This window comes from Lycorma delicatula, chromosome 2 (assembly GCF_047948215.1).
Source record: "Lycorma delicatula isolate Av1 chromosome 2, ASM4794821v1, whole genome shotgun sequence".
NCBI lineage: Eukaryota > Metazoa > Arthropoda > Insecta > Hemiptera > Fulgoridae > Lycorma > Lycorma delicatula.
This window is the reverse complement of record NC_134456.1, coordinates 93,643,148-93,659,313: the sequence shown is the minus strand read 5'-3', so window position 1 is coordinate 93,659,313 and position 16,166 is coordinate 93,643,148. Positions and strand designations below refer to the sequence as shown.

The following is a 16,166-nucleotide window of genomic DNA, read 5'->3' as shown; positions in this document are numbered from 1 at the left end:
AGCTCTAAAAATACGTGATATATAATTTCTAAATACAGGCGAGGAAAATTAAAATTTACAAAAAAAGAACTGTTATCTACACAACTAACAAAAACAATTCATTTAGATGGGTACGAGCAACTCAACCCTATTCGACAGAGCGATTTCAAGTACCGCAACAGCTACTTACAATACTTATTAGGAACAAAATTAAAATTTCTTTCTTAATTCCTCTGATGATCCTGCAGTAAACTTTTCGAAGATAAATTCGTCCAAAAAAATATTTTTAAGAAAACGTTACGTTTGTCAACGTAGATAAATTGAAAATATTTTTCTTTTTTTTGTCGTAATGACTCAAGATAAGTGGAAAAAAATTGTAGCGAAACATGCTTACATAAATAATCCACATTACAAAAAGAAGAACCTTGGCTGACGGTAATGTTTCTATGCATTTCTTTAACATTTTATCAAGCTACAGAATTTATTCTTTATTCATGCCTCTCTTCCAAAGAACTTTACTTTTCAAAAGAACAGCGTTTATCAAGTTTATATCTGGTTTTAAATAAAAATAAAATAAACTTAAAAACATAAATAACTAATACAAACTCAAATAAAAACACATTAAGAAGTAAATAATACTTCAATTCTTTTTTTAAATTTCGACTACAGTCGAGATCAAATTAAGGGTAAATTATCGGTAGTTGTTTTTAATTTTGGGACGAATTTTAAAAATAAACATTTAAAGAACTGAAAAGAAATTACTTTTTATCCTTTCAGTCGTTTATTCATTTATTTTTCAACTACATGTTACTGCGCATGATTTTCCCTTCGTGAACTATTATTTCAGATAATTAACATATTTCATATTTATACACGATAATGAAGTACATAAAATGTCGAGAAATATCCTTAAAATTTAGTTTTAATGCGTAATCAAGTTTTTATCCTTCTCGCGGGCGCGTTGAATAAATCTATAATAAATGTCACAGGTTCGAAAGCCCGACGAATAGCAAGTCCTAGCATGGTTAGTTTCAAGGATAACTAAGACGATAAGTTTTTCAGAGCAGATTGAAACCGACAATAAATTAGCCGACTATAAATTTATAATAATAGCTATAAATATTTTTATTACGAGCAATAAAAATCGGTTAGCGATAAGCAATACCTTCGCATCATATTAACTAGATTATTACAGTCAGATGTTATAGAACGAATTTAATTTCTACATCATATTCATACAAAATATTTACGTACTTTTACAGTTACATGAATCGCATTATATTCTTCCCGATGAGTCTGAACCTATACTAATTCAGTCCATAACAACAGTAAAACATTAGGGATATCATTTTATTAATTTTTATCTCATTTTTATCTCATAACTTTACCGCACTACCAAAATTGGTCTTTAAAAAAAATACGAAAAACTAAAGAAAAGTAATCAATAAATATTAAAAAAAATACTACTGCCGAAAAATACATAGCCGACAAACATTGCTCATTTTCTTCTGGTTTGGTTTTATCGTGATTTTGTATTATACTCTAAATATCCCATTTTTATTTTATTTTAGTCCGTTTGAATTTTGAAAATCGGAAGATTGCTTGCAAAGATATAACATTTCCGAATAACCGTGATCTGTTAGTTCGAGAGAGTACCCGATTACCTGATGCGTGCAAAAGTTAGCCTTCAACTTATTAACAAATAGCCCGTTTCAATTTTGAAAATCGGACGATTTGCAGAGATATTATATGAGCACCCCCATCGCATCTCCCAAAATTGCGCCTCCGGGCAATCCGTTTGTTACCGGTTGGTTGATGGTGATGATCGGTCTAGCCTTGCACGAGGTGCTCGCGTCACCTCACCACTCTAGCCTCATACGCAGGACCCCCATGGGACGACGCCCATTATTATTAAACAGAGATTTTTTAAATTTATTTAATATTATTTATTTTATTTAACGTAAATTTAATTCTATTAACTTTGTAATATGATTCGTTCGATTGATTCGAATCTTTCAGTTCAAACCCAGTTCACAGTCATAGAGGCTCACAGATCATTATTTCAATTCATTAAAGTTTGTGCTTCAACCGGCAAATCCCCACTAAAAGGAAATATTTATATATATAGGAAATATTTTTGTTAAATAACGCCTGCAATTCGACATTAAACTGCAGTTCGTTAAAACCATGTAAAGAGTAAATGTACATCGCCCAGTTCTGGTGCCGATAGATATTCTTACTCGCCTCATTAAAACGAACGTGTAGGTTTAATATTAACCTTTTAAAATAGCCATTCCCGACTGAATAGCCGTTATCTGCACAATAACCGAGAACACTGAGGTCCAACCCTATCTGATAAGGAACATGAGGATTTTCAAAATAACGGTTAATTTGTTGGAATTTTTTCATACGCAGGAGTAACGATGAATACGGTTTAAAAGTAATAAAAAAAGCTTTAACTTTATTTCAGTTATTTGAAGAAAAATCTGATTATTGATAAGAAGTACTTAAGATTAACACAAAACTACATATGAACAATAAAATAGGATCACCCTCGATTTTATCCTTTGTTATGAAGCAAGTGATTAAGCTCCAAATTCATAGGCAGAAATATAGCCCGGCAACTGCAGGTAAATCACCTTTTTTGCAATTGTTTAATAATAAATATCTTCGATTTTATCGGCTTCATTAAATAAAATAAATAAAAAGTACAATTACTTGACAGAAATTCAATTAAAGCTGTTGAAATAAAAGTACAGCATATACGTTAAACTGGTTCGAACAACATACACGCGCACACGCACAAAAATTGTATACAATTACCTCATTTAATAATTCATAGACACGGAACATGCCCGAGCACGATTCAACGTACTATGTACGGTATAATAGCAATATCATATACAGAACTCACGCACGCGTGTACGCACAGTATGATAACAACAACAGCGATCAGTTATGCTGACTTATTAATTTAATACACTAGACTACAATTAGAAATATTTTCTAATAAAGGCCTATACGAGTAAGAAATAAGTCCATAGCGAGAGGTCACCGCTACGGTGCTGATAAAATATCCGAATTGCATTTATTTATAAGCAACTACAAGAAATTGAATTTGAAATAAATTAAATTCGTAGTAATAATGAAAAGGATTTCGAGAAAAATCAAGTATTTACCGTCCAATGAAGAGCATGTCCCGCTCCAAAAGAAAAATGTACACTCAAAATCTAGGTTCCAATTCTCTTCGATCAAGCGGAGCCCATATTTAAAGAAAATGTTTAACTAGTAATTTAATCATTTTAGCCGTAACAATTGTAAGCACTCTACTGTATTCAGTTAGCTTGTAGAGTGAAGAATTGCGTTTGTGCGAGCGAGTTCGTCATGATTCTAGTAAGTCACGTCCCGTGTATCAGTGCCGATTCACAATCCGGACATATCTATACAACACTATATATAATCATTACTCATATATTAGTCACTGTATAATTAATTTGTCACATCAAAAGTTTATATAACGTTGTCTTCTCAGTTCTATTAAAACCATTGATCTTTTATATAACTGGATAGAGGATCCCCTGTATTGGAAATTGTAAAATTTGAAGCATAACTAGCACCACCAACTGAGTGGCTAGAACTAAATAAAATGAAACGGTACATGCCCAGAGGTAAGTGTTAAGAGTAGGGATAAAACCGTTATCAGCAATTTACTTAGCTATCAGTACATCAACTATTTAATTACTTTAAAAAAAATTCTGAACTTTTCTACAATTGTCCGTAAATTTCTGCTTGTTTTGCGAAAATGACCGTTCTTTTGGTTATCTGGCTTGAGTAAAATAAACATCCCTACCATTATGATTATAGTCGCGCAAGCGTACATTGGTTTTATTTAGTTCCCGGCCACTCATTCTGGGATACTGGAGTATGGTTCAATATTTAACACGTAATTGTATTTTACGCCATAAGGATCTTCTATCCAGTTGTATAGAGATCAGTGATTAGAGATCACTAGTTTGTTCTCGTGTTCAATTTTTGTGTTTCTGTTATTTATTTAATCTTAATATTAAATTTAATATAATGCAATTTTGTTAAGTTTACTGGGACGTGAATGCGGGATACTATTGAACCAAATTACTGGTAATTGGATAATATAATACAAAGCAAAATTGAGCCTCCCGTTGTATCTCTTAATACGGACAGTACTAGGTATTACTTGCAACAGATGACGAAAACTGAATTGAACTTATTTTTTTTATTATCACAGAAATATAATCTAAGGTATTAGTGGACTTTTACTGTCTGTGGACAATTGACAATTTCATAACTCTTAAAAAACTCACATAAAATGTTTTCATTTCTTTAAATTTAAAATATATGTATAATTTTTGTAAAATATAATAGCGCGTGGTTTCTGATTATTAACGTTGCGTAGTTTCTTTTACGTGCATAAAAATTTAGAGGAGATGCTTGTAAATCGGCCGCCTGAACATTCGTACACGCAGTCTGTTTACTTCAACTCAATAAGCTAATAGAATAAGATATAGGTGGCTTATGCGCTTATTAAAAACAGAGACGGACGGACACAAAATATTTTATATGTATTTTGATATTACTTATACAAATCCTCGTCCGAATGAAAGATGAAAATGATCTAATATTCGCAATGATAACATCAGGTCCGAGTTTACTTGTAACTAATCACGTCACCACAAGGAATATTTCAATGTTAACATTTGTTTCAGCCGGCTGAAGGAATATCTCATAACTCAAAGTGATAATACGTTAGTTATATTTTACTCTATCAGCTTCTCTACACTCCTAATACTAACGACATATCCTAACCTAGTTATCTAAGAATATAACAACAAGCAGCTGCCTGCAGGACGCATGATTCAACAACGCTGCATACGATGTCCGGAATATGATAAAAGTCAATCAAATTAATTATACAGTCGTAAAACGCTGACAACCTAGGATTCCTTCGCTACGATATGACGTAAGTAATAATTTAAGAAGGAAAATGCTCAGGTTGTTCTGCTCATATCTATACTCTTAATGTAGGTCAACTTGAAAATTTTTCAGGCCGTTGATATTTAAGGGGGAATATACGTTAAAAATAATGAAAAAGAATTTCAGAAAAAAAAGCTTTTTTACTGTTGTTTATTCTCTGAAATTTCCTGAAAAATTTGATATATTTATTTTTCTAAGTTACCCATAAGTAAATGGAATATTTTATGATAAATCTACGTATCTTGTGGCCGACTGGAGAGGAATCTTGGTGTTTTTACAACAGAGCGCTAGCACATGGTAAAACTCCTGGGAAACATAAAGATAATATGAAACACCGATCAGCTTGTTTTGCAGCACGTTGTCCCTGTACATGAAAAAACGGCGAAGATGTAACAAAAACCTGAAATGTTTCTCGAAAACGTTGAGAAGGCTGCAGTAGAAGGTGTCGGCGAGTAAAATTTTGGAAATAATCAATTTTATCAGCGATGGACACAGCTGGGGTTTCTCCAGGACGTTCATCCAGTATTCTTGGACAAAAAAATGGACAGGAGAAGAATGGTCAAACACATATCAAGAAAGAAAAAGACGGTTACGTTTAAAAAGGGCACAAGGTGAAGAAAAGCAAGTGGAGAAAGAAGGTGTAACACATGGAGCAGGGCAGTTCTGATTCAGAGTGAGTATTAGTGTTTAATTACTGTTTATTTAGTTAATTTTATTTTGTTGTTTTCCACTATTTATTTTTCCATGTTTTCATTTGCCAGATCAATCATATGTCCTTCTCTATTTCCTGTTTAGCCTCCAGAACCACCGTAAGGTATTACTTCAGAGGATGAATGAGGATGATATGTATGAATGCAAATGAAATGTAGTCTTGTACAGTCTCAGGTCGAGCGACCATTTCTGAGATGTGTGGTTAATTGAAACCCGACCACCAAAAAACACGATCTATTATTTAAATCCGTAAAAAGGTGCTTTTACTAGCATTTGAACCTTAGAACTATCGACTGCGAAATCAGCTGTTCATATCTTTACTATGAAATACACTAGGTAGAAATACAATTATTTTCCATGTGTTCAGAATTCCTTGATCTATGAAGTAATAGAACCATACATAGTATTTTTGGTATAAGGTACTTAAAAAATAAAATAAAATAATAGTTTCAATGAACTTGACTTGAGTTCAAAACATATATTTTGTTTTTACAATTCATAAAACCAAGTTAGGTTTTTAAAATGATACTAGTTTTGCTGTTATAGATTCAATCCAATGAAATTATGATTTATTTAGCAAATCACTGTTTTTGCCAGTTCAACCCCTACGTCAGGAGTTTTAAGTAACTACTGGGGTTGAAAATTACGATACACGTTACTCATAACTGTTGTTCAACTTATGAAAAAAAATTGTAACCATAAATTTAATATTTAAATAAATAGCTTTTAAGGAATATTCTCCCCCTTTAAGTCAAATTCCAATATCATTCACAATATTACAAAAAATGTATTTTATATTATTATTATTACACTCGGTTCCATACAGTAACTCCTTGTAATCGAGTAGCTGAATATATAAAAATGCACCGACTAACGCTTTCCGATCAATCATATTATTAAATTTTCTTCGTGTTTGAATAATTAGACTATAACTTAATAATAGAAGACTCTGAGCCGGAGTATCATATATATTCACATACAATACAACCGATTAACTTTATTCAGCAATTAACTAATGCTTTAATTTGAATTAAAAAATATCCCAACTTTGTTTTTGGTTAGTGATTACGGTCAGCTCAGGTTTGATCGAATCGACATTTGATTTGATGTTTTAGAAAAAAAATTCACAAATACACTGTTTAATAATTGTTCTCAACTCTTGAAAAAATGAAAAATTAAAACGGACATAAAGGGAAATTCTTATAACGGGATTTTTTTCATAAATACTGTCTTCGTACAGGCGAGTTAACTGGAAACGAGTTCTGACTCTAAACCAAGATCTGACTAATGCACGCCGAAACATATCTTTATTCATCGGCAATCAGTAGAGCTCGAACATTCTTTTGAAAAGAAACCCGTGTACTCAAAGGACATGTGGACGCATCATCCGTAATAGAAGGGTTTACATGTACGATTAAAGGTGAATAATGCGACTCTTTATGGAGTGACGACTTCAAAGATTTGTTTCCAAGTTATGTTTCTAATTACTTGAAGATCACTGAAACACCCTAATTTTTAACAAAATTAATTAACTTCTTTACCAAAATTTTTTTACTAATTTTGATAACATTTCATGTAAAGATATTTTGAAGATCAGAGCATCAGTTCGTATATTATTTATTATACTAATAAGAATCCCAACACTAAGTAATGATGACAACAAGATTTAAAAACCTACAAATTGTCTGTACAGATAATCTAATTATTCGTTAAAAATTCTTATACCTAATTTAGTTACTAGACTATTGCAACGGAACCATAAGCGGAACTTCTTCTACAGAATAAATAAATATTGTATAATTAAAATCAGTCCTGTTGATAAAGAGTTTAATAAGAGAATACATATACAAAAACACGGTGGAACCTCTTTCTATAAAAATCTGCTAAAAATGCAGCACAATTAACAGTATTCATTTCGTAATCCAACCCTATTAAAGGGAATTTGTAGTATGTCTGTCTCTGTGTGTCCGTCGCCCTCATCTTAGCACCGAAATGTACCTATCACTATCGGAAAATCCCCATTCGTTAGTACATGTCTCGTGCTGGTCAGGTGCATACTTGTAATATTATTGTATATCGATATATATGCTAAATACATATTAATATATTTTTACTTCGTTGTACGAAGTAAATGAAGTATTGTGATCGCGAAAAATTTCGGTATTCATATTTCAACGGAAATATCCGTGTAGACCATCCCTGAATCCATTTTGCCTAGCTTCGGTGTGACGTCTGTAGGTACGTATGCATCACGCTTAACTCAAAAACGATTAACCGTAGGATGTTGTAATTTTGGATTTAGGATTGCTGGGAACATCTAGTTTTGCACCTCCCCTTTTGATTGCAATCGGCTGGACCGAAAGCGACCAAATTCCAAACAAATTGATTTTAAACTTTTTCTTAACTGCAATAATAAGCCCTCATTGAGAGCTTTTCAATGACATATAGTAAGAAATGGTACTTATTTTCATTGGTTCCAGAATTATAATCAAATAAACAATTAATTTATGAAATACTCGGATCTTGTAAGGGGAAGGCACGTCGGTTTAAATCAGACTTCATCTCCTTTTTTTAAGTTTATTTTTAATTTAAATATATTGATTTATTAATAATTATTAACCTCTGACTGTAAAAAACATTTTGCAATTAATAATAATTCAATAATAATAAAAAAAACAAATTGAAAAAATATAAGTTATTAATGAAAAACATTAATGTGCTTTTAAAAATATGTAAGTGTAATTTAATAGGCGTACAATAAGTCATGGGGTGTTCACATCAATGTTTTTATTTATGTAATTGTTTTTCTTCATAAAATAATGAACGATAACCAAAAGGTAGGCACGGGAATGTACTGATCACTAGCGGAAAATCCCGATTCGTTAGTATCAATTTCTAGAGTAAAATTTCTAATTTAACTTTCGTTATATCAATTTTCATCGTTCAAAAAAAAATATTTTTACAAAATAGGTAATCAATTTGCCCGCTAGGGCAACCCTTGGAGGGCGTGCCTAGGCACGCCTCTGCAGCTAGTATAATATTAAGCTTATGGGTCGAATGGCTCTACTAAAGGACTTAAAAATCGTAAAACCGGTTACATTCTACTTTTTTGCATTAAAATACAAAAAAGTTTTTTTAGTTTAATAATAAGACTGAATTTTTTTCTTCTTTCAAATATAAGTTAACAAACAATTTAAAACTTCGCTACACCAAGCTACAATAAACAGCCACTATCTTAATCAGAAGGTACTTATTTATTTAGCGTATGGAACCAAACCACAACACCAATTACAGTCAAAAATTACAAAAAAAGATTTAACAAATTAATATAAACTACTGATTCTGGAGTTGCTATCAGGAAATCTTCAGGATTCCCTTCATAAACTGTCCTAGGGCAAACTTCTGTGATGTGTTTAACAGTTTGATTTTCACCACACTCACAAAGGGGCGCTGGTGTTTTACCCCATTTATACAGGAAATAAGCGCACCTACCATGCTGAGTTCGTATGCTGTTTAGCGTTGACCATGTCTTACGTGGCAAGGCAAAACCCGGCGGCCTATGAGTAATACATGGGATTTGGTTTTTCAGAAGGTACTGTAAACAGCATACAAACTGTTATTTCTTATTTATTTTAATAATTATTAATAAAATAAAATTTTTAGAGATAGGGATGCTTTTTTGTATTTCTTCTTTTCAAAAAATTTCATTAGTATTATTTTCTATTAAACTAAAAGAACACAAATCAGTAAAATTAAGTTCAACCCCTTTGAAACATAGTGTTCCTTATTACATTTTACTAACAATTTATGTTTTAATTACAGAATTTCCCTTTCTAGCCAGCAAGCCACTAGACCTAATCTCATACGGTAGACCGTTCCTTAATTGAAGTCAGTAAAGTGCCGAGTTACATAATACATACATAGAAAATATTTGAGACCAACATTGTCACAATTTTGGTCTTAAGGGATATCAAAACGTTGACAAAAACTTTTTAAAAATATCGGAGGGTAATCTTTTGAGGAAAACTAATAGTTTCTCTCTTTATATACTAAAATATAAGCTGAAGTAATAAAAATTACCTAACCAAATAGTTTCGTATAGTAACATGGAAATATTAATTTTAAAAATATTACTTTAGAACAGGTAACAAAATGGTTGTTATAAACAAAACAATAAAAATAAATATAATGTAAAATAAACAATAAATAAATTACGTATTGAAATACTAGCTAGTTACCTCCGGTGACGAAATGCTAGACTGAAGGCTTCCTTCGAGCTGGCGAAGCTGAGAATTTTCAAATTTCAATCTTTCTATCTGAAAACAGAAAAGTACATACATACATAAGTACTAATTTATTATTTACGAAAAACCTTTTCGATTTCGTCAATGTAAATTAAAGAAATATTCCTTATGTAAGATAGAAAATACACACACACACACACATATTTAAAGTTCAAATGTTGATTAAGGAGAATTCGTACCATGTATCTCGCCCATGTTAAATTTGGTAAAGTTAGGAACACTTTAAAAAGAAAAAACAGGTGCAGCTAGGAAGATGAATTTTTTACACAGAATATAAGGCTTTCAGTTGTGCTTAATGAGTTTATTTAATTGAAAAATCTCTAACAGATTTTGTGTAAAAAAATTATTTTTGAGATTTGATTTTTTTTTTACTTTTTATAAATTTCTGGTAAATATTATTTTTCTGTAATTTTTTCGCTGCACGTACAACGCTACAAAAAAACTCAGTAGGTACACCTAAATGTCCTACATGCTGTTTAAAAATTTCACATTCTTAGCTGCAGTAGTTTTTGAGAAAAATTTACCATTATTTAAAAAAAATTAAATTTGCGAGAATATTAAAAATAAAGAAACTGTGACATAACTCATATTCATAGTGAATTCCTGCTCCATATTAGGATCATCTGTGTCATCTTCTTCTATTCTTCTCTTACATGTATTTGCTTCATTTCTTCTTGAAAGTAACTTTTCCACTTTTTTCTGCTTTCCTCACCTTTTGTGTAAAACCGTTCAAAGCCTCGCAATGTATTTCTTCCAACTGTCAGTTCCAGTTTTTCTATCACCTTCACCCTTTCCGCATTTTCATCACTGAAAGTTAACGTAGAGTTATAAACACCTAATTCTCGTGTATTTCGTCTAACAAATATTGATTTTGGCATCACCGACTATATAATGGAATTAAAACACTCATTCGGGTTTTGTGTCTTCCCATGTAGACACTTACTTAGAAGTTCATCTTGGGACAATTATTTTATAATTGGCTTTATTGTATCCATGAGAGCTGCAGGTATTACATCGTAGTGAATGTAAGGAACTCTACTAACCAAACCTTTATTTTACTTACACCACAAATTTTCACGCTGCGACACCTTCTGTGCAAAAAGAAAGTATGGTTTGTTGTCGGTCGATTTTTTGTGCAAGTACATTGCCCAGATGTCTTTCCGCATATTGTTCACATTATCTACATTTCTGCGGATAGCCAAACCATAATACTATTGCAAGTTGTCAATAGCTTTATCTGGATGCCTACCTTTCTGCTGATCTTCTTCCCACCCGATACACTCTTTCCTTGTCATTCTTGCCTTAGATTACGAAGGCGAGTATCCATGCGCTTTGCAATATGTGCTGTGCATTCTAGCTTTTTTATTTCTTATATTCCATAAGGAGCGCTCTCAGTAACTCTTTTGAATCCCTTGCTGTCACCATTTCCTAAATATTTAATGTAGGGGACATAGTGAAGCTGTTGTGAACGAGCAAAGATTGCCGTAGCAGCTTTTGCCTCCATCCCACCACTTACTCCGACAAAATTTTTTGAATACTGACTTCCTTCCAAATGAACTGTAACCTTATCTTGATCCGTATCTCTCTCACATACAAAACAATATTTAGTCGGAATTTCTACATGTAAAACCTTTCCCGTACTTACAGACGTAGCAGAAACAACTTAATTTATAATCAATATTATATCAATCTATGTTACGACTTTATTTATAATCTTGACCAAACAAAAATACATGCAGCGATGCACAGAAGGAAAAACAGAACGTTCCTATGTAGTAGAAAATTTCACAACAGAAATAAATAGAGTAAATCTTTTACACAAAGAAGTGTAACAATACCTTAGTACCATACAAACGAAAATTTAAAAAAATATTAAAACAGAATAATTTTATTTTACGAAATTATTTATATCGCTTGAAAGAAGATACTTTAATGTATTAAAAAACATAAAAAAAAAAAAAAATCGATTTTTTGAAGAATGTCATGGTACGAGCACCCCTTAATGATTAACTAAAGGGTAGCAGTGGATAACTCTACAAAAAATGAAGGTTAGCCCTAAAAATTGGCATTCTCAAGAATAACAAGCAACCCGCACATTAAGGAAAGTGATGAGTTAAGTGGTTTTCTATTTATCGTAACACTGAACATCAAAACTACTTAAATATGAAGTTTCTGTTTAGAAACAGAATAAATTATTATGAATATTAGGGTTTAATAACTGTTCAAATATTATACTAATATTTATAAATATAATAAATTTATGTTTTATTTTATATAAAAACATACAAATAAGGTATTATAAGTAATTCCAAAATAAGGAAAAATATCACTCGAGGAAAATTATTACGTAACAAATAAAAAACGAGAAAACAACTATTAAAACAGCGTAGGCTATCGACTGATCAGTCGATTCGTATGATATTCCTGAAATCTCCGGTTATCGATCGATTTTTAACCAGCAGTCAGCTGCGAAACTTATCCAAGCAATGGACCCGTTTTACAGATTGCTACTTCTACAGAAGAGAATCGAGGAATCGTTAGCATTAACAAATAACTGGTACGGACGAACCTCCAACTGCGTATCACCTACAGGAAGGCGAGCCCTAACCATCATTTGCACTAGTCTGACATTGAAGAAAAGCTATGGTACACAACCAAGTACAACATTTAAAAATAATGGTTAATTTTAGAAAATTACACCGTTCTAAAAGAAGGTGCAAAGAATTTGTTAATAGATGATAAACGTAAAAGAATGGAAAATATATCTAATCACATCTATTGAACCTAGCAGGCTAGGGCCGGGAAGGGCCGCTTCCCTGGGGAGGGGAATCTCGGCTACTCCGAAGCGGAAGTCGGGTTGTTCCTATGATTCTGGAATGACCCCGATGGGGGCCAAGTCAGGGCGGAGCAATCAGCTGCCACGACACTCCGGAGCGATCGAGGTAATTCTTTAAGGCTGTACCGGTCGCTCTGGGAGTGTTTAAAAAAAAATAAATAAATCAAATCATATCTATTGTAATCTTACAATTTTGTAAAAAAAACTATTTATCTCATTTTAAATTGTAGATGATTTTTCTAGATAAAGAATTATTTTTTTCATAATTTCTTACAACTTTTAAAACCGATATATTTAATTCATTAATTTTTTTATAAAATTATAAACTTTGAAAAAACGCTTTATCAAACTGTAATTTGCCTACCGGGCATGTGAAAAACACAATTTCTGTTGCTCCGAAGAGAAATATAATTCATTTATAATTTATATATATAATCTGTATACATTAATGTAACATGTTCTGATGGAGATAAACGTACATTTAATTACTTTATTTTACGCCGTTTATTACTACTGAAAATCTCGCAAAACATATGAATGAGTTGTAAACGAGATTAGCTCGAGGAAAATAAACAATGAGAATAAGTTATTAATAATACTGGCCAGAAATAGAACTCTGGAAAGGGCTGCATTCTTTTTTTCAAATTAAAAATATCTATTGACCTAAATATAGAAAATATTTTTTTTTCTTTTAATTGTCAAAAATAGGTACTCCATAGCTGTTAATAAGATATATATATTAAAAATTAATAAACACGGCTGCCAGAAAAAAAACCACTGCTGTTTAATATAGAATAATTACTATTATTGGCTAATTAAAGAACGTGCGGGGGACAATTTTGTATGTAGTATAATTTTTTTTCAAATTTTTAAATTTATTTAAACACATATAATATATACATATATATATGTTTAAATAAATTAAAAAAAAAGTATATATATATAAATAATTTTTTCCCATATTTATACTCCCGGTAACGTAAGGATTCCAACACGTCATACATCTCAATCGGTTCAGCCGTTGAGCTGCTACAGTGGAACACACCCTAAATACATTATACTCCTTTTTGGGCAGTCATTTAAAAAAAAAGAACGATGTCTCTACGTCTCAGGTTTATTAAAAAATAAACAAAACAGTAATCTCATTTACAGCTGTAGGTATCACCCGCATCCGTTTTTACAGTTCACAAACATCTTTAACGGTCTTAAAATAAAAAGACAAGCATAAATTAGACAGCACATTAAACGTTCAACAAAATAAATAACACATACAACAGTTAATATTTTAATACGCTATTGTTAATATAAAACTTATTAAATTAATAATACATATGTGTTGAATTCAATATTATAATCCAAGGGTAATAAAGTAGGCTCTCGATAATCCGACACATATCGAGCAGCCCAGGTGTCGGATTACTGGAATTATCCAAATTTCAGTGGAATAACCAACAGAAAACGTTACGTACTTTCATATGCATTTAATAATTTGAATAACTGATGTAATTTAATTAAGAAAATAACAATAATAAATACAACTACTTACTTAACAAAAAAATAATCGTCAACAGTCTTTTGTTTTTTTTTTGCTTTAATGGACAACTTAAAATTATTTTCTCGCAAACATTAAAGTGTTAAAATATAGGTAGCTGCCATTTCATTTTCTTCAGTCCACTTGATATACACTGAAAGCACTTTCGTGACCTACGGTATAAATCGATGGCGAAGGTGTCTCATTTTCGCTGTCAATCGTCTGATCGAGTACATCTTCAATTATCTCCCGGTCGGTCATCAACTGATAATTTTCACTTTCAATTCCGGTCAGCCCCATTCATTCACGTCATCTTGCGTCAGTCCTTCTGAGTCGTCCTGACTGCACAGTGGCTAGAGACTCTCTAATGTAGTTTATTTCAACATCAGGACTGAAATTACTACTTTCGAATGTCGTCGGTATTTGTTCATTTTCCACTAGTTTTTTGCGTATTTCGTATAAACGTAACAGAGGATGAGTTGGTCATAAATTTTTCCAACAGCAAACTATTGTTTTGGCAGGAATTTTTTCCCATAATTGAGCGAGACCAAACACGACGTCTGTAAGATTTGTTTATTTTAAACATTTTACTCACTAAACTAAATATTAGATTCTTTTTGTAATTTGTTTTAACCATCTGGATTACATTTCGATCCATCAGCTGATGATAGCCGTAACATTTGGCAATAAATAAGACACAAACCTATCTTTACTCATCTGGGTGCCCCGTACAGTTGTCTAAAAGTATTAATGCGTTTTCTGGTATATGACTTTGTTTAAGGATTTTTTTGTTTACTGCTAACACGACTGCTCATTAAACCGTTCAAAGAATACTTCCCTTGTCATCCACGCTCGGCTTTGATTTTTATATTTTACAGGAAGCCTTACGTTTTTAAAGCCTTAAGAATTTTGGACTACCTGCAACAAGCAATTCAAGTTTACGGGTACCACTCGCGTTTGAACAAGGTATAAACGTAATTTTGTTATTAGATATTTTGCGACCTGCAGCGCTCTTTGCAGCACAATGGACAAATGATTTTTTTCGGTAGCAGTCTCCAAAATAACCCATTCTCATCGGCATTATAAACCTGGTCATCGCAACTCTCGTAGGGGAAGACGCCCACCTTGTGACACTTCCGGTCGCCACACCCTCTCCCGTTCCTAACCCTGATGAGCTTTAACGGGAGTCTTCTTATAGACCATCAACTGATTACACCTCACAGTAATAAGCCAGGCCTCGGTTGGGATGCCACCGATGTAAATGCCTCGGTAGACATTTACATCGGTGGCTTTTGCCTTGGCTGTAGGCCTCGTCCGGGCATCTTCAATGTCCTACATCGTTTCCCTCTAACCGAGTTCACGGAAGCACGAACCCCGCACATAGTTCTACTTTTATTGAGCCAATTTGGTAAATGTCTCGAAATTCGAGGCAAGTTAACAACATACCACCATAACTGTTGTTCGCACAACGAAATTTAGTCCTAATGAAATCTACTTCAGTTCATACCCCAGACTTATAAACCTGGTTAGGACCAAGACCCAATTCTTGGACAGTCTTCATAAATTTTTTTTTATATGATTAGAAGGAAGTAAAATCACAAAAGTTTATCACCAGCGGTAGTTAGTAAACGGATTCCACAGCGCTTTTTAAATTTGTCGAACCACCCGTCACTTGCGCGGAAATCTTTCTTCACTATTTCTTTACAGAAAACCTTAGCCATTTTTTTTTATGATTTCGCCAGAAAGAGAAGGAGTATGTTAGGAAGGTTCCTGGATAAACTAAGCGTTAAGTGCA

General features: G+C 32.4%; 1 protein-coding gene across 1 annotated transcript in view; it reads right to left on the bottom strand.

Moving 5' to 3' along the window:
• LOC142319004 (uncharacterized) overlaps nucleotides 1–16,166 on the bottom strand; it is a 267,597-nt gene that overhangs the window by 202,368 nt on the left and 49,063 nt on the right. The window contains exon 3 of the mRNA XM_075355789.1: nucleotides 9,939–10,016. Within this exon, the coding sequence (XP_075211904.1) occupies nucleotides 9,939–10,016 (78 nt within the window). The remainder of the gene's footprint in view (nucleotides 1–9,938; nucleotides 10,017–16,166) is intronic.